The sequence below is a fragment of the Oncorhynchus keta genome, chromosome 1, assembly GCF_023373465.1.
Source record: "Oncorhynchus keta strain PuntledgeMale-10-30-2019 chromosome 1, Oket_V2, whole genome shotgun sequence".
Classification (NCBI taxonomy): Eukaryota; Metazoa; Chordata; class Actinopteri; order Salmoniformes; family Salmonidae; genus Oncorhynchus; species Oncorhynchus keta.
Window position 1 is genome coordinate 4490929 of NC_068421.1, and position 20543 is coordinate 4511471.

The window sequence follows — 20543 nt, forward strand, 5'->3', positions numbered from 1 at the left end:
GAAGGACTAGGGGAAGGGACTAGAAGTATGGACTAAGAGACTAGGGGAAGGGACTAAGAGACTAGGGGAAGGGACTAAGAGACTAGGGGAAGGGACTAAGAGACTAGGGGAAGGGAATATGGGAGGGGACTCAGAGAAAAGGGCACTAGAGGATGGGACTAGGGGAGGGAACTAGGAGACTAAGGAAGAAACTATGGGGGATGTGTGTGTGTGTGTGTGTGTGTGATTGGCTCACCCTCCCTGGCCTTACGCTCCGTGATAGGCCGGGCCATGGAGGCAGTCTTGAAAAGGAAGCCATTGTGCGTGACGGGGTGCTGTGGTGAATAGTGTTGAGGCTCCATGACCCCAGTCACCTCCGACCGAGGCAGCTCTGCAGACACACAACAACACACTGTCATTATTATAACACACTGTCACTCATTATTACACTGGAATACAACATGTAAATACCTGTGTTGAGATTGTGTGAGAGGAACTGGGCCTGTAGTTTCTGGTTGTGGGCGAGTGCCAGGGAGAGAGGGGAGGGACAGTCAGCCTGGCCAGTAGAACAGTTCACATCAGCTCCACAGAACACCAGACATAAGGTCTCCAGGACATCACTGCACTGCACGTTTATACACAGCGCCTGGAGAGAGAGAGGGGGGAGAGGGGGAAAGGGGGGAGAGAGAGAGGGGGAGAGAGGGGAGAGAGGGGGGAGAGAGAGAGGGGGAGAGAGGGGAGAGGGGGTTAGGGGGATAACTGCTTCAAATTCAGAAAATGTTTTGATCACTTTGTCAGTGTTAGCGAGGAGGAAGTAACATTGCTGCTATGCTGAGTCTGAGCTTTTTGCCTGAAACAGCAGTGACCAGACTGTCATTGTAGCTGTCACAGCAGTATTAGACTGTCATTGTAGCTGTCACAGCAGTATTATACTGTCATTTTAGCTGTCACAGCAGTATTATACTGTCATTGTAGCTGTCACAGCAGTATTATACTGTCATTGTAGGTCTCACAGCCAGTATTAGACCGTCACTGTAGCTGTCACAGCAGTATTAGACCGTCACTGTAGCTGTCACAGCAGTATTAGACCGTCACTGTAGCTGTCACAGCAGTATTAGACCGTCACTGTAGCTGTCACAGCAGTATTAGACCGTCACTGTAGCTGTCACAGCAGTATTAGACCGTCACTGTAGCTGTCACAGCAGTATTAGACCGTCACTGTAGCTGTCACAGCAGTATTAGTGAACTTGTTTAGTTCAGGGTCTCAGACAGTTGTACGACATCATAACCTACGACATTCCACAAGCCTACACATTCCACTAGCCTACACATTCCACAAGCCTACACATTCCACAAGCCTACACATTCCACAAGCCTACACATTCCACAAGCCTACACATTCCACAAGCCTACACATTCCACAAGCCTACACATTCCACAAGCCTACACATTTCACAAGCCTCTACACATTCCACAAGCCTACACATTCCACAAGCCTACACATTCCACAAGCCTACACATTTCACAAGCCTACACATTCCACAAGCCTACACATTCCACAAGCCTACACATTCCACAAGCCTACACATTCCACAAGCCTACACATTCCACAAGCCTACACATTCCACAAGCCTCTACACATTCCACAAGCCTCTACACATTCCACAAGCCTACACATTCCACAAGCCTACACATTCCACAAGCCTACACATTCCACAAGCCTCTACACATTCCACAAGCCTACACATTCCACAAGCCTCTACACATTCCACAAGCCTACACATTCCACAAGCCTACACATTCCACAAGCCTACACATTCCACAACATTTACACATTTTACATTTAAACATTCCACAAGCCTCTACACATTCCACAAGCCTACACATTCCACAAGCCTCTACACATTCCACAAGCCTACACATTCCACAAGCCTACACATTCCACAAGCCTACACATTCCACAAGCCTACACATTCCACAAGCCTACACATTCCACAAGCCTACACATTCCACAAGCCTACACATTTCACAAGCCTACACATTCCACAAGCCTACACATTCCACAAGACTCTACACATTCCACAAGCCTCTACACATTCCATCCAAGCGACTAGCCTACACATTCCACAAGCCTCTACACATTCCACAAGCCTCTACACATTCCACAAGCCTCTACACATTCCACAAGCCTCTACACATTCCACAAGCCTACACATTCCACAAGCCTCTACACATTCCACAAGCCTACACATTCCACAAGCCTCTACACATTCCACAAGCCTACACATTCCACAAGCCTCTACACATTCCACAAGCCTCTACACATTCCACAAGCCTACACATTCCACAAGCCTACACATTCCACAAGCCTACACATTCCACAAGCCTACACATTCCACAAGCCTACACATTCCACAAGTCTACACATTCCACAAGCCTCTACACATTCCACAAGCCTACACATTCCACAAGCCTACACATTCCACAAGCCTACACATTCCACAAGCCTACACATTCCACAAGCCTACACATTCCACAACACATTTCACACCAACCCACAGTCCACCTGTTGTTGTTGGGCAAAGCAGTGGTGCAGCTGACTCACAGCTGTGGTTCAGAACAATCCACAGTTTCTCAACTGAGACCAATGACTCACATCTCTGAGGACTTTAAGGTGAGGGGGACAGGGTAAGGGACCAGGGGACAGGGTCGGGGTAAGACTAAACGGGGTGAGGGGACAGGTTAACTGGGAATCATGGGAGGAAATTAAAACCAGTCAGGAAGAGAGGGTGACTGCCCCGTTGAGAGAAAGATAGAGACCAGGAGAGATACAAAACAGGGAGGAGGATGTTTTTACAGCTGACCTCAATGCAGCCTTCCAGCTGGAGCACAACCCAACACAGTAACACACACCTTATTACAAGCACACACACACACAATGATGCTGCTGCACTCTCTCTAAACCAACAACCCCACATCCTTTTGGTGTGATTGGGGGATTCCACAATTCCATGTCACTCCTCTGTCTCTTCCCTTCTCTCCTTCCTCCCTCTCTACTCAATTCTCTCCCTTCTCCTACTCTCTACTTCTCCTGCTCTCTCCTTCTCCTGCTCTCTCCTTCTCCTGCTCTCTCCTTCTCCTGCTCTCTCCTTCTCCTGCTCTCTCCTTCTCCTGCTCTCTCCTTCTCCTGCTCTCCCCTTCTCCTGCTCTCCCCTTCTCCTGCTCTCCCCTTCTCCTGCTCTCTCCTTCTCCTGCTCTCTCCTTCTCCTGCTCTCTCCTTCTCCTACTCTCTCCTACATCTTTTTCTTCTCCAGGACTTCTAGCCCTCACACATCAGCAAACATGCACACAGACACAGGGAGGAATCAAAGACTTTTACACAACCCCTGAAGAGCTAGAGAGAAAGAAAGAAAGAGAACAAGATAGAGAGAGCGAGACACAGAGAGAGAATGATTTTTCTGAGGGCCGTGTGGAGTGCACTCTATACCCTGGGTGTATCTCTGAAAGGAAAGTGAAAGGAAAATATGAAAAAAATATGAAAGTCTTGTAATCAGAGAGTGATTACAGATACCCCTTGCCTCTATCCTCCCCATTCCCTCCATTCGCAAACTAACAAAATGTTGCACATGCTTGGCAAGCAGAGGAGCACACACAAACACATTCACACAATACAGAAACACAAGACAGGAAGAAAGAAGTGTGATCCATCTGTTCCAGCATTACCTCACCAGAGACCTACTGTTGCAGACAGAGATCTATCAGACAGAGAGACCAGCAGACAGAGAGACCTACTGTTGCAGACAGAGATCTATCAGACAGAGAGACCAGCAGACAGAGAGACCTACTGTTGAGACAGAGACCTATCAGACAGAGAGACCAGCAGACAGAGAGACCTACTGTTGAGACAGAGACCTATCAGACAGAGAGACCAGCAGACAGAGAGACCTACTGTTGCAGACAGAGACCTATCAGACAGAGAGACCAGCAGACAGAGAGACCTACTGTTGCAGACAGAGACCTATCAGACAGCGAGACCAGCAGACAGAGAGACCTACTGTTGCAGACAGAGACCTATCAGACAGAGAGACCAGCAGACAGAGAGACCTACTGTTGCAGACAGAGATCTATCAGACAGAGAGACCAGCAGACAGAGAGACCTACTGTTGCAGACAGAGACCTATCAGACAGAGAGACCAGCAGACAGAGAGACCTACTGTTGCAGACAGAGACCTATCAGACAGAGAGACCAGCAGACAGAGAGACCTACTGTTGCAGACAGAGATCTATCAGACAGAGAGACCAGCAGACAGAGAGACCTACTGTTGCAGACAGAGATCTATCAGACAGAGAGACCAGCAGACAGAGAGACCTACTGTTGCAGACAGAGACCTATCAGACAGAGAGACCAGCAGACAGAGAGACCTGGTGTAGCAGACAGAGACCTATCAGACAGAGAGACCAGCAGACAGAGAGACCTATCAGACAGAGAGACATACTGTAGCAGACAGAGAGACCTACTGTAGCAGACAGAGAGAACAATTAGACAGAGAGGCCTATCAGACAGAGAGACTTAGCAGACAGAGAGACCTATCAGACAGAGAGACCCAGCAGACAGAGAGACCTATCAGACAGAGAGACCTATCAGACAGAGAGCCCTATCAGACAGAGAGCCCTATCAGACAGAGAGACCAATCAGACAGAGAGGCCTATCAGACAGAGATCTATCAGACAGAGAGCCCTATCAGACAGAGAGACCTATCAGACAGAGAGCCCTATCAGACAGAGAGACCTATCAGACAGAGAGACCTATCAGACAGAGAGACCCAGCAGACATAGAGACCCAGCAGACATAGAGACCCAGCAGACAGAGAGCCCTATCAGACAGAGAGACTTAGCAGACAGAGAGACCTATCAGACAGAGACCTAGCAGACAGAGAGACCCAGCAGACAGAGACCTATCAGACAGAGAGCCCTATCAGACAGAGAGCCCTATCAGACAGAGAGACCTATCAGACAGAGAGCCCTATCAGACAGAGAGACCTATCAGACAGAGAGACCCAGCAGACAGAGAGCCCTATCAGACAGAGATCTATCAGACAGAGAGACCAGCAGACAGAGAGACCTACTGTTGCAGACAGAGATATATCAGACAGAGAGACCAGCAGACAGAGAGACCTACTGTTGCAGACAGAGATCTATCAGACAGAGAGACCAGCAGACAGAGAGACCTACTGTTGACAGACAGAGACCTATCAGACAGAGAGCCCTATCAGACAGAGAGCAGAGAGACCTATCAGACAGACAGAGACCTATCAGACAGAGAGCCCTATCAGACAGAGAGACAGAGAGACCTATCAGACAGACAGAGAGACCCAGCAGACAGAGAGCCCTATCAGACAGAGCCCAGAGACCTATCAGACAGAGAGACCTATCAGACAGAGAGCCCTATCAGACCTATCAGACAGAGAGACCTATCAGACAGAGAGCCCTATCAGACAGAGAGACCCAGCAGACATAGAGACCCAGCAGACATAGAGACCCAGACAGACAGAGAGACCTAGCAGACATAGAGACCCAGCAGACAGAGAGCCCTATCAGACAGAGATCTATCAGACAGAGAGACCAGCAGACAGAGACCTATCAGACAGAGAGCCCTATCAGACAGAGAGCCCTATCAGACAGAGAGACCTATCAGACAGAGAGCCCTATCAGACAGAGAGACCTATCAGACAGAGAGACCCAGCAGACAGAGAGCCCTATCAGACAGAGATCTATCAGACAGAGAGACCAGCAGACAGAGAGACCTACTGTTGCAGACAGAGATATATCAGACAGAGAGACCAGCAGACAGAGAGACCTACTGTTGCAGACAGAGATCTATCAGACAGAGAGACCAGCAGACAGAGAGACCTACTGTTGCAGACAGAGACCTATCAGACAGAGAGACCAGCAGACAGAGAGACCTGGTGTAGCAGACAGAGACCTATCAGACAGAGACCAGCAGACAGAGAGACCTATCAGACAGAGAGACATACTGTAGCAGACAGAGAGACCTACTGTAGCAGACAGAGAGAACAATTAGACAGAGAGGCCTATCAGACAGACAGGGAGACCCAGCAGACAGAGAGACCTATCAGACAGAGAGCCCTACTGTAGCAGACAGAGACCTATCAGACAGAGAGCCCTATCAGACAGAGAGCCCTATCAGACAGAGAGACCTAGCAGACAGAGAGACCCAGCAGACAGAGAGACCCAGCAGACAGAGAGACCCAGCAGACATAGAGACCCAGCAGACAGAGAGACCTAGCAGACAGAGAGCCCTATCAGACAGAGAGCCCTATCAGACAGAGAGACCTATCAGACAGAGAGACCCAGCAGACAGAGAGACCTATCAGACAGAGAGACCTAGCAGACAGAGTGACATAGCAGACAGAGAGACATAGCAGATAGAGAAACCTAGCAGACAGAAAGGCATAGCAGACAGACAGGCCTACTGTAGCAGACAGAGCGACCTAGCAGACCAAGAGGGAAAGCAAGGCTGAGGAGAAAAACAGAGAGAGTGTGATATGAAAGAAAGAGAGGCGAAAAATAATTTAAACATTTGGCAGAAGAGAAATAGGGCAAAGAGAGAAATAGAGAAACAGGCAACAAAGATATTAGAATAAGAGGGGAAAGGACAGAGAAAGAGAGGAGAATAACAGGGGAAAGGATAGAGAAAGTCTCACACACTGATCTGTTTCATCTGTCTCCACCCCCCTCCAGGTGTCGCCCATCTTCCCTGTTATCACCTGTGTATTTATACCTGTGTTTTCTGTTTGGCTGTTGCCAGTTCGTCTTGTCTCATCAAGTCTACCAGCGTTTTTCCCGTACTCCTGTTTCTCATTAGTTCCTGTTTTATTTTAGTTCTCCTGGTTTTTGACCATTCTGCCTGCCCTGACCCTGAGCCTGCCTGCTGTTCTGTACCTCACAGACTCCTAGATTATCGACCTCTGCCTGCCCTTGACCTGTCATTTGCCTGCCCCCTGTTTTGTAAATAAACATTTGTTATTTCGAACTGTCTGCATCTGGGTCTTATCCTGAGGTCTGATAGTACGAACTGGCCCTGACTGACTGACACAGCAGACTCGGACCAGTTCCGCAACGCCGTCTCCTCCCAAGGAGCCTCCATTAGGAGACACGAGGAGTTACTCTGAGGTCTTATGGAAGGGTTCCAAACCTTAGCAGAACACCATGACCGTGCCTTGAATGAATTGGCGTGAGGCAGCCGGCCACGACAGTAACCTCCCAGCTCCTCAGTAAAACAGCTGTCGGCAGTGCGTCTCTCCAGGCCATCCAGGCTTCTCGAGAACCCCGCTTACCTCCTCCAGAACTCTTCGCTGGAAGGTCAGGAACCTGACGGGAGATTCTCTTCCAGTGTTCCCTCATCTTCGAGCTGCAGCCCTTGTCCTTTCCCTCAGATCGCTTGAAGATAGCGTATTTCATAACGCTAATGTCCAGGAGGGCTCTTGCCTGGGCTACGGCGGTGTGAGAACAATGATCTGCTGTATGTTCCAGTCTGGAGGAGTTCGTAGCTGAGGTAAAAAAGGTTTTCGATTCTCCATTGTCCGGGAGAGAGGCTGCCCGGAAGTTACTCCAGCTACTCCAAGACCCCTGCAGTGTGGAGGACTATCCGCACGTTCCTACATGGATTATCGGAGGAGGTTAAGGACGAGCTCGCTGCCCGGGAGCTGCCTACGGATCTTGACTCGCTCATCGCCTTGACCATCTGAATCGATGGGCGGCTACGGGAACGTAGGAGGGAGAGGAGGTCTGTCGGCTCGCCTTTTCCGGAGCCGATGCAACTCGTCAGAGCTAGGCTGCCTCCAACCTAACGCTTGCGACGAGAGTTTCATGGACACCCTGGTGTTTGAGCTGGGCATCCCCACTCAGCCCCTCTCCATTCCCATGGACGTTAGAGCACAGGATGGGCACTCTATAGGCAGGGTCACCCACAATACTACTCCCATCCACCTGTGTGTGTCTGGGAACCACACAGAGTCTATTACGTTTATGCTCATCAAATCTCCTCAGGTTCCCGTGGTATTGGGGTTTTCTTGGCTCCAGCGCCACAATCCCCTTATCAAAAGACTACTGGTACTATCATTGGCTGGAGCCCGTTCTGCAGCGCCCATTGTCTGAAGTCGGCGCAGCCTGCCCCGGGACATCTTCCTGTGGGCTCGGAAGAAGCCTCAGACCTCTCCACCGTTCCCGCGGAGTACCAGGACCTATGGGAGGTTTTCAGCAAGGCCTGGGCCACGTCGCTTCCTCCGTGTCGACCCTATGACTGCGGGTCCGACCTTCTCCCGGGCACTACACCACCCCGGGGACAGCTGTATTCCCTGTACCAGCAGTCCATCTTCTCTAAGTTGGACCTGCAGAACACCTATCACCTGGTACGGATACGGGACAGAAAGACAGCCTTCAACAATACTAGCGGACATTATGAAAACCCGGTGATGCCATTCGGTCTGACCAATGCTCCTGCAGTGTTTCAGGCACTGGTTAATGACTTTCTCCGCTGCATGTTTAACCGGTTTGTGTTCGCCTACCTGGACGACATCCTCATCCGGCTAATCAGATGTTTGTCCCAGACGCAGCCCACTCCCCGGTTCTGGAAAGGGCTCCTTCTTCCAGGCTTGCCTGCCGCCCTGGCAGACCGTCAGACCCTGGCCTTTGTGCGACAATGCTTTATTTTGGTGGCCCACCATGGTCCCTGACGTCTCCGCGTTCATCGCCGCCTGCACTGTCAAAACAAGACTCCTCTGCAAGCTCCGGCTGGCCTCCTTCAACCTCTTCCTGTCCCTCACCGTCCCTGGTTACATATATCCCTGGACTTCATCACTGGTCTCTCTTCGTATGATGGAAACACTACAATCCTCACAGTGGTGGACAGGTTTTCCAAAACCGCTCATTTCATTCCCCTCCCCAAGCTACCTTCTGCCAAGGAGATGGCCCAGGTCATGGTGCAGCACATCTTCCGGATCCATGGACTTCCGGTGGACATGGTCTCCAACCGTGATCCTCAGTTCTCGTCCCGGTACTGGAAGGCCTGCTGCACACTCATTGGGTCATCGGCCAGCCTGTCCTCCTGGTTTCATCCGAAATTGAACGGCCAGTCGGAGAGTGCCAATCAAGACCTGGAGATGACTCTTCAGTGTCTTGTCTCGGCCAACCCCACTATCTGCAGCCAGAAACTTGTGCGGGTGGAGTACTCCTGGGAACACCCTTCCCTGCTCAGCCACTGGGCTCTCGCCCTTCGAGTGCTCCGTTGGTTATCAGCCCCCGCTCTTCCCAGAGCAAGAGGAAGAGGACAACATGCCCTCGGCCCAGATGTTTGGCCGCTGCTGTCGGCGTACCTGGAAGAGACCATTATGCCTGCCCTGACCCTGAGCCTGCCTGGTGTTCTGTACTTTACATACTCTGCCCTGGATTATCGACCACTGCCTGCCCTTGATCTGTAGCTTGCCTGCCCACTGTTTTGTAAATAAATATTTGTTATTTCAAACTGTCTGCAGGACAACCACATATCACAGTCATAGTAAGTACATTTCTGCGGTGGGGAGGGGTGATGTAGGACTAATCGAGATACGTTTTCAGAAGATGCGCAGGGATTCATTGTTCCGTCATTGGTGTGCCAGGGCAGAAAATAGCTTTGGTTGGGATAAGCCATCCCCTCATAGGGGTGGAAGTCCCAAGAGACCAAAGATGGCAGAACCAAGTGCTCAGGTTGAGGTGTAGGGTTTGAAACACACAGACATGTCAATATTCAATACAGACATATGGAGAAATTCCTAAACCACACGCACAAACAAACATAGTCGCTCTGGATAAGAGGGTCTGCTAAATGACTTAAATGTAAATGTAAATATTCAAAACCATCCATACACACACATAAATATCTCTCTCTGCGTCTCTTAACACTGTCAGCCCACAGTCACACTGTCAAATTAATATTCTCAATGGTTGCTGTCTAATCACTGGGTTGGTTGCATATTCTAGCATCTTGTCCTGACAAAATATGCCGTTTAAAACGGGAATGTTTTTTTTTCTCCAAAAATGAAAATACTCCCCCTAGAGTCGCAAGAGGTTAATTATCATGTGGAGGTTAGATGTGAGGTAGACTGGCAGCCCTGTAAAAGCAGTGCTAGCCTGCACTGAGAGATGCTAGAAAAGCAGACATAATTTAGCTTCACTATGTTATAACTGTGTAGCATAGCAATCAAATTAGGATCCAAGTTTTTCCTGACCATGTCAGCTGACCAGGAAAAACTCCTGGCGCTAGCTGTAGAAAAGGCCCATGGAGTTGGTGGAATACTCCTTTAATTCATTGCCATTTACTCAGCTGGGCCAGGGGCGCTTTAATTAGGTCAGGTGGAAATGTCCGACAGATCTCAACTCCATAAAAGGAGGAAATTGCCATCGCCTGATCTCGCTGCTTTCTCTTCCTTAATTCCATCTCATCCAGAAGTTCTGTGCGTCCATGAATCCACCTAAGTCCACAGACTCTGTTACCTTTCATGTTACCTTTCTGAATTATCAGTGGCAATCGGGAGAGTGGGCCATTCAGTTACTGTTAATAGTTAGCGGACAGAGCGTAGCTTCAAACATATTGTGTAATGTGAATTGTCAATGATCACGGCCCTACGGATCCTCATAGGCCAATTATGCAATCGATATGGTTCATGTGTATTGAAATTAATTATATGTACACATGAAGACAATTGAAAGAGTGAAATGAGAAACGTCATTGTTTGCTAACTGATTGACTTTGATCATGGGGATTATAGATTGTATAACCATTCACTGTTTGTATTCTTTCATGATTTATGATAAATAGTTATGAGCCTAAATGACTCGCGGATGATTACTATTGGCTTCTTTTTTACATTTTTAATTTTACCTTTATTTAACCAGGCAAGTCAGTTAAGAACACATTCTTATTTTCAATGACGGCCTGGGAACAGTGGGTTAACTGCCTGTTCAGGGGCAGAACGACAGATTTGTACCTTGTCAGCTCGGGGGTTTGAACTCGCAACCTTCCGGTTACTAGTCCAACGCTCTAACCACGAGGCTACGCTGTTGAATTCCTTAACTTGTGTTAATAATGACTGATATGATTTGATCTTTGATTATGAATTTGATTGTATACATGTTATTTGTTTCCTTTGTGATGCAGCACAGACTACTCAGTAAATATACCACTTTATGGTTAAAGGAATTCCTGCCTCAGTCTCATCCATTCCTCTGTCACCTGACACGTGACCACCTGTTCACCTTCACTGTCAGTCATCCTACCTGTCCAGCTACCCACACAGATTCCACTAATCTTTCACTAGCTATAAGATGCTAACATAGTTTAGCGTTGATGTGCCATAAGATGCTAACATTGTTTAGCGTTGATGTGCTATAAGATACTAACATAGTTTAGCTGTGATGTGCCATAAGATGCTAACATTGTTTGGCGTTGATGTGCTATAAGATGCTAACATAGTTTAGCTGTGATGTGCTATAAGATGCTAACATTGTTTAGCAGTGATGTGTTATAGCATGCTAACATAGTTTAGCTGGGATGTGCTATAAGATGCTAACATAGTTTAGCGTTGATGTGCTATAAGATGCTAACATAGTTTAGCTGTGATGTGCCATAAGATGCTAACATTGTTTAGCGTTGATGTGCTATAAGATGCTAACATAGTTTAGCTGTGATGTGCTATAAGATGCTAACATTGTTTAGCAGTGATGTGTTATAGCATGCTAACATAGTTTAGCTGGGATGTGCTATAAGATGCTAACATAGTTTAGCTGTGATGTGCTATAAGATGCTAACATTTTTTAGCAGTGATGTGTTATAGCATGCTAACATTGTTTAGCTGGGATGTGCTATAAGATACTAACATAGTTTAGCGTTGATGTGCTATAAGATGCTAACATAGTTTAGCTGTGATGTGCTATAAGATGCTAACATTGTTTAGCAGTAATATGTTATAGCATGCTAACATAGTTTTGCTGTGATGTGCTATAAGATGCTAACATAGTTTCGCTGTGATGTGCTATAAGATGCTAGCATGGTTTAGCTATGATGTGTTATAAGATGCTAACATGGTTTAGCTGTGATGTGCTATAAGATGCTAACATGGTTTAGCTGTGATGTGCTATAAGATGTTAACATGGTTTAGCTGTGATGTGCCATGAGATTCTGGCATATAGGTAACAGAAAACACCAACATAAAGTGTCTTAACAGTGCGTTGGGTCACTACGAGCCACCAGAACAGCTTCAATGCACCTTGGCATAGATTCTACAAGTGTCTGGAACTCTATTGGAGGGACATGACACCATTCTTCCACAAGAAATTCAAGAATTTGGCGTTTCGTTGATGGTGGTGGAAAACTGTCTCAGGCGCCGCTCCAGAATGTTCAATTGTGTTGAGATCTGGAGACTGAGACCCAAAGTCACAGATCTCTTGTAGTCAAAATAATGGGCAACTGGGCATTTTTAACACATGTTCTTAAGCATGATGGGATGTGAAAGCATCTGCTTTCAATATACTTAGTATCCCTCATTTACTCAAGTGTTTTTCTTTATTTTGGCAGTTCCCTGTAGTTTAGCCGTGATGTGTTATAAGATGCTATCAGCATAGATCAGCAGAGTGGGAGAGGGAGCTGACTCGTACAAGACTGTCCATTCAGAAAGGGGAGGCTATGACCACACAAAGAACACATGGAGTCACACGTCTCCCTCCAGCTGAGCATAGAGGAAGTCGTCCATTTCAATCATCCAACTCACATATTTACACAATTCAACACACTTACGCAAATACAACTCTCGAACCCACACTCTATTACAACTCTCGGACCCACACTCTAATACAACTCTCGGACCCACACTCTAATACAACTCTCAACCCACACGCAAATACAACTCTCGGACCCACACTCAGACCCACACTCGAATACAACTCTCGGACCCACACTCTAATACAACTCTCGGACCCACACTCTAATACAACTCTCGGACCCACACTCTAATACAACTCTCGGACCCACACTCTAATACAACTCTCGGACCCACACTCTAATACAACTCTCGGACCCACACTCTAATACAACTCTCGGACCCACACTCTAATACAACTCTCGAACCCACACTCTAATACAACTCTCGGACCCACACTCTAATACAACTCTCGTACCCACACTCGAATACAACTCTCAGACCCACACTCTAATACAACTCTCGGACCCACACTCTAATACAACTCTCGGACCCACACTCGAATACAACTCTCGAACCCACACTCGAATACAACTCTCGGACCCACACTCGAATACAACTCTCGGACCCACACTCGAATACAACTCTCGGACCCACACTCGAATACAACTCTCGGACCCACACTCGAATACAACTCTCGGACCCACACTCAAATACAACTCTCGGACCCACACTCGAATACAACTCTCGGACCCACACTCGAATACAACTCTCGGACCCACACTAGAGTACAACTCTCGGACCCACACTCGAGTACAACTCTCAGACCCACACTCGAATACAACTCTCAGACCCACACTCGAATACAACTCTGACCCACACTCGAATACAACTCTCGGACCCACACTCGAATACAACTCTCGGACCCACACTCCAATACAACTCTCAGACCCACACTCCAATACAACTCTCAGACCCACACTCCAATACAACTCTCAGACCCACACTCCAATACAACTCTCAGACCCACACTCCAATACAACTCTCAGACCCACACTCCAATACAACTCTCAGACCCACACTCCAATACAACTCTCAGACCCACACTCCAATACAACTCTCAGACCCACACTCCAATACAACTCTCAGACCCACACTCCAATACAACTCTCAGACCCACACTCCAATACAACTCTCAAACACATTCTTTCCCCTCACATTTTATACACACGACACACAAACACAAAAACAGGCCTTGTCCACAAACATACAATGCCAACAAACAGAGCACACAGTCCTACACAGCTACTGCAGTGGTGAACTCACCCATGAGCTGACAGTGTAGTCCTCTTGAATGTCACCGGTGCATGTGTGTGTGTCTGTGTGTCTGTGTCTGTGTATGTGTGTGTACCAAACTGCATAGTTCCAAGTGAAGACGATGCAAGAGCCCTCCTCACAAAAATATAACAACAGAAGAGAGGAGGAGGGACAGAGAGAAACACCTTCCTCAGCTCCACTGACCAGACCCTCAGCTCCACTGACCAGACCCTCAGCTCCACTGACCAGACCCAAACAGTGAAACGGGGATAAAAGGGGGAGGGGAGGAGAAAAAACTCTGGAGGGGCGGGGTTAGAGAACATTCCTGCAGAAAGACCATGATGACATCTGATGGAGGGGTGGAGTCAGCAACATGAGCTTATACATGCTTGAGGTGGGTTGAGGCCCAGGAAGAGCACAGAGAGAGACACAGTCCAGGCAGCAGGGAATGGACCAGGGAGAACACAGAAACACAGTCCAGACAACAGGGAATGGACCAGGGAGAACACAGAGACACAGTCCAGACAGCAGGGAATGGACCAGGGAGAACACAGAGACACAGTCCAGGCAGCAGGGAATGGACCAGGGAGAACACAGAGACACAGTCCAGACAACAGGGAATGGACCAGGGAGAACACAGAGACACAGTACAGACAACAGGGAATGGACCAGGGAGAACACAGAGAGAGACACAGTCCAGGCAGCAGGGAATGGACCAGGGAGAACACAGAAACACAGTCCAGACAACAGGGAATGGACCAGGGAGAACACAGAGACAGTCCAGGCAGCAGGGAATGGACCAGGGAGAACACAGAAACACAGTCCAGGCAGCAGGGAATGGACCAACAGCAGGGAATGGACCAGGGAGAACGGGAACAGACCAGAAAAAGAGAGGGGAGAAGGAGAACAAAGGATTCATTTAGTTCTGTGTGTCTCTGTGTGTGTGTGTGTGTGTGTGTGTGTGTGTGTGTGTGTGTGTGTGTGTGTGTGTGTGTGTGTGTGTGTGTGTGTGTGTGTGTGTGTGTGTGTGTGTGTGTGTGTGTGTGTGTGTGTGTGTGTGTGTGTGTGTGTGTGTGTGTGTGTGTGTGTGTGTGTGTGTGTGTGTGTGTGTGTGTGTGTGTGTGTGTGTGTGTGTGTGTGTGTGTGTGTGTGTGTGTGTGTGTGTGTGTGTGTGTGTGTGTGTGTGTGTGTGTGTGTGTGTGTGTGTGTGTGTGTGTGTGTGTGTGTGTGTGTGTGTGTGTGTGTGTGTGTGTGTGTGTGTGTGTGTGTGTGTGTGGTGTGTGTGTGTGTGTGTGTGTGTGTGTGTGTGTGTGTGTGTGTGTGTGTGTGTGTGTGTGTGTGTGTGTGTGTGTGTGTGTGTGTGTGTGTGTGTGTGTGTGTGTGTGTGTGTGTGTGTGTTCTAGTCCACCGATCAGAAGCCAAGAGAAAATGTCCTATATATTGAGTTTCTTTACATCTCTGTTCACACACACACCCACACCCACACACCCACACCCACACACACACACACACACACACACACACACACACACACACACACACACACACACACACACACACACACACACACACACAGGGCATGAACATCTGGTTAACTAAATCACTTAAGGAGGAAAATGGAATCACTCAAAGTCATGTGCTGAATGTGATTCTCACACACACCACACACACACACCCCACACTCACACACACCCCACACTCACACACACTCAAACACACATATACACACACAAACAGAGAGAGAGACAGAGAGCTGTGTGCAGTTGGCATTGCTTCTGGTAACTGGGTTAAGAGGCTATTGACTGACCCAGCTGTAACACTAAGGCATTCACTACACAGAAACACACACACTGAATGGAAGAGAAGGGTACTGGAGGGGGATAGATACTGGAGGGGGATAGATACTGGAGGGGGATAGATACTGGAGGGGGATAGATACTGGAGGGGGATAGATACTGGAGGGGCTGGATACTGGAGGGGGATAAATACTGGAGGGGGATAAATACTGGAGGGGGATAAATACTGGAGGGGGATAGATACTGGAGGGGGATAGATACTGGAGGGGTATTGATACTGGAGGGGAATAAATACTGGAGGGGCTGGATACTGGAGGGGGCTAGATACTGGAGGGGGATAGATACTGGAGGGGGATAGATACTGGAGGGGTATTGATACTGGAGGGGTATTGATACTGGAGGGGGATAAATACTGGAGGGGCTGGATACTGGAGGGGATAAATACTGGAGGGGCTGGATACTGGAGGGGGATAAATACTGGAGGGGGATAGATACTGGAGGGGATAGATACTGGAGGGGATAGATACTGGAGGGGGATAGATACTGGAGGGGGATAGATACTGGAGGGGGATAGATACTGGAGGGGGATAGATACTGGAGGGGTATGGGAGTGTATTCGATCGTTCAGGTTGTCATTTAGATGTGGTAGGGTTAAATTAAGGTTAGTTTGGAGGTCAGATCAGTGTTATATAAAGGTTGTTCTTACGTTGTTAAGCTCTTCCTGGTTGCCGTAGAGGGGGTGATATTTGCGGTATTTTCCCTGTCTGTATTTGGAGCTGACGAATCGTCGGCGGTCTTCGCTACAACTGGTCGGACTCAGCGCCTCGCTGGGAGGGACGTTCGCCGCCCAAAATCTGTTCAGACGCTCATTACCTAGCAACAGGAACACCTTGGGGACAAGTAAGGGACAGGCAGGGGTATTAGAGAGGGACACAGTAGTTTGCCAAAATACTGTTCTGTTTCAGCTGTCGTGGTCAGTCTAGCTGTATGGAGAAGGAGGTACTGTTCTGTTTCAGCTGTCGTGGGCAGTCTAGCTGTGTGGAGAAGGAGATACTGTTCTGTTTCAGCTGTCGTGGGCAGTCTAGCTGTGTGGAGGAGGTACTTCTCTGTTTCAGCTGTCGTGGTCAGTCTAGCTGTTTGGAGAAGGAGGTACTGTTCTGTTTCAGCTGTCATGGGCAGTCTAGCTGTTTGGAGAAGGAGGTACTTCTCTGTTTCAGCTGTCATGGGCAGTCTAGCTGTTTGGAGAAGGAGGTACTGTTCTGTTTCAGCTGTCGTGGTCAGTCTAGCTGTTTGGAGAAGGAGGTACTGTTCTGTTTCAGCTGTCGTGGTCAGTCTAGCTGTTTGGAGAAGGAGGTACTGTTCTGTTTCAGCTGTCGTGGTCAGTCTAGCTGTTTGGAGAAGGAGATACTGTTCTGTTTCAGCTGTCGTGGGCAGTCTAGTTGTTTGGAGAAGGAGATACTGTTCTGTTTCAGCTGTCGTGGTCAGTCTAGCTGTTTGGAGAAGGAGATACTGTTCTGTTTCAGCTGTCGTGGTCAGTCTAGCTGTTTGGAGAAGGAGGTACTGTTCTGTTTCAGCTGTCATGGGCAGTCTAGTTGTTTGGAGAAGGAGGTACTGTTCTGTTTCAGCTGTCGTGGTCAGTCTAGCTGTTTGGAGAAGGAGGTACTGTTCTGTTTCAGCTGTCGTGGTCAATCTAGCTGTTTGGAGAAGGAGGTACTGTTCTGTTTCAGCTGTCGTGGTCAGTCTAGCTGTTTGGAGAAGGAGGTACTGTTCTGTTTCAGCTGTCGTGGTCAGTCTAGCTGTGTGGAGAAGGAGGTACTGTTCTGTTTCAGCTGTCGTGGTCAGTCTAGCTGTTTGGAGAAGGAGGTACTGTTCTGTTTCAGCTGTCATGGTCAGTCTAGCTGTTTGGAGAAGGAGGTACTGTTCTGTTTCAGCTGTCGTGGTCAATCTAGCTGTTTGGAGAAGGAGGTACTGTTCTGTTTCAGCTGTCGTGGTCAGTCTAGCTGTTTGGAGAAGGAGGTACTGTTCTGTTTCAGCTGTCGTGGTCAGTCTAGCTGTTTGGAGAAGGAGATACTGTTCTGTTTCAGCTGTCGTGGTCAGTCTAGCTGTTTGGAGAAGGAGGTACTGTTCTGTTTCAGCTGTCGTGGTCAGTCTAGCTGTTTGGAGAAGGAGGTACTGTTCTGTTTCAGCTGTCGTGGTCAGTCTAGCTGTTTGGAGAAGGAGGTACTGTTCTGTTTCAGCTGTCGTGGTCAGTCTAGCTGTTTGGAGAAGGAGGTACTGTTCTGTTTCAGCTGTCGTGGGCAGTCTAGCTGTTTGGAGAAGGAGGTACTGTTCTGTTTCAGCTGTCGTGGTCAGTCTAGCTGTTTGGAGAAGGAGGTACTGTTCTGTTTCAGCTGTCGTGGTCAGTCTAGCTGTGTGGAGAAGGAGGTACTTCTCTGTTTCAGCTGTCGTGGTCAGTCTAGCTGTTTGGAGAAGGAGGTACTGTTCTGTTTCAGCTGTCGTGGGCAGTCTAGCTGTTTGGAGAAGGAGGTACTGTTCTGTTTCAGCTGTCATGGTCAGTCTAGCTGTTTGGAGAAGGAGGTACTGTTCTGTTTCAGCTGTCGTGGTCAATCTAGCTGTTTGGAGAAGGAGGTACTGTTCTGTTTCAGCTGTCGTGGACAGTCTAGCTGTTTGGAGAAGGAGGTACTGTTCTGTTTCAGCTGTCATGGTCAGTCTAGCTGTTTGGAGAAGGAGGTACTGTTCTGTTTCAGCTGTCGTGGTCAGTCTAGCTGTTTGGAGAAGGAGGTACTGTTCTGTTTCAGCTGTCGTGGTCAGTCTAGCTGTTTGGAGAAGGAGGTACTGTTCTGTTTCAGCTGTCGTGGTCAGTCTAGCTGTTTGGAGAAGGAGGTACTGTTCTGTTTCAGCTGTCGTGGTCAGTCTAGCTGTTTGGAGAAGGAGGTACTGTTCTGTTTCAGCTGTCGTGGTCAGTCTAGCTGTTTGGAGGAGGAGGTACTGTTCTGTTTCAGCTGTCGTGGGCAGTCTAGTTGTTTGGAGAAAGAGGTACTTTCGGTACTCTTCAATTCCATGCATACAGGGACCTTTGAAGTGTTTGGATCCGTTTTTGTTATTTGATTGGTGGTTTCAAATAAAGTATTTAGTGTGTGTGTACCTGTATAAGCTCCTCTGTCCACACCCTCCTGTCCATCTTCAGACTGCGCACCTTAGAGATGCTGGGGCCCAAACCACGGTGCTCTCCTACAACATGCACACACACACACACACACACACACACACACACACACACACACACACACACACACACACACACACACACACACACACACACACACACACACACACACACACACACACACACACACACACACACACACACACACACACACACACACAAAATGCATAAGTCCTGGACTGCTCCACTGTAAAGGATTCTGTATATAACACAAATAGGTCCTACCAAAGGTCAGTGGATCTGAAAGTTCTGCAACTGGATGATAGTTAACACACTCACCTGCACAGCGTTTGCAGACCACCACACACAGGTTGATGGCAGCCCACTCAGGTTTGGCGGCGCCACAGTCGGCACAGCAACCATTGCTAGGCTCCGCCCAGATTTGATTAGCCACCTCGCTATTGGACAGAGCCTCTCCAATCGCTTCACGCATCGCTTCTACCCACTGGTCTTTATGTTGTTCTGAATCCGCTAGAAAACTACACACATACACACACATTGACATTAGAATGAGACAGAATGAGACATCCACACACCCACACAGATGTGACCTCTGAACAGCTTGACACAGACCCTCGTGGTTTAGTCCTTCCTCTTCTCTTCACACACACACACAAACTGATTCCACTCTTTCTAACTACACTCTTTTTTGCTGTTTTGTATTTCTGTGTGTGTAAACCTGAAGATGCGGTAGGGTGTTGTCAGATCAAAGCTGCGGCGGTCAGTGTCTTTCACGTTTCCTACGTTCATGTCGATAGACGTGATGCCGATGCCAAGACGGTAGTCCTGGAAACAGAACAGACACATCACACAGCTGACATCACCCACTACAACAAGATCAGAGCTGGGTTCAAATACATACATATATATTAAGTATTTGCTATTGAGGCTGCGTTTACACAAGCAGCCCAAATCTGATCTTATTTTTTTTCCCACTGATTGGTCTTTTGACCAATCACATCGGATCTTTTCACATCTGATGGATCAAAACACCAATTAAAGGAAACAAATATCAGAATTGGGCTGCCTGTCTAAATGTGGCCTTAGACACGTATTTTATGTGCATTTTAGTATTTTCTAAATAAATGTGACCAAACCAGATACTTTTATTTTTAAGTATTTGAAACTATTTTCAAATAATTTTCAATAAATGGGTCATTCCACCAATTTGGTGACTTTGGAGACTTGGTAACATGGTCTAAAAAACATCTTGTGATTTCACCTAAATTTAACAATCTGTCATAAAGAGCCCACGTTCAAATTCATAACAAACACGTTTTTCCATCTCAAGAGGTTAAATAAAATGTTTTACTACAATAAGTGCCTATTAAGTGCCAAATAAAGTAACAGGGTTGACCGTAACAGGGTTGACCGTAACAGGGTTGACCGTAACAGGGTTGACCGTAACAGGGTTGACAGTAACAGGGTTGACAGTAACAGGGTTGACCGTAACAGGGTTGACCGTAACAGGGT

The 20543-nt window shown here is 48.0% G+C and overlaps 1 protein-coding gene across 50 annotated transcripts in view; it reads right to left on the reverse strand.

Moving 5' to 3' along the window:
• Window positions 1–20543, reverse strand: part of LOC118375885 (arf-GAP with Rho-GAP domain, ANK repeat and PH domain-containing protein 1-like) — a 95479-nt gene that overhangs the window by 42379 nt on the left and 32557 nt on the right. For 49 of the 50 annotated variants that reach the window (XM_052462628.1, XM_052462664.1, XM_052462408.1 and 46 more), the window contains exons 9-14: window positions 19750–19856; window positions 19350–19549; window positions 18990–19075; window positions 16551–16733; window positions 451–625; window positions 236–391 (exon numbers count right to left, since the gene is read on the reverse strand). In XM_052462628.1, the coding sequence (XP_052318588.1) occupies window positions 236–391; window positions 451–625; window positions 16551–16733; window positions 18990–19075; window positions 19350–19549; window positions 19750–19856 (907 nt within the window). The remainder of the gene's footprint in view (window positions 1–235; window positions 392–450; window positions 626–16550; window positions 16734–18989; window positions 19076–19349; window positions 19550–19749; window positions 19857–20543) is intronic. The other variant, XM_052462814.1, reaches the window with a different exon arrangement.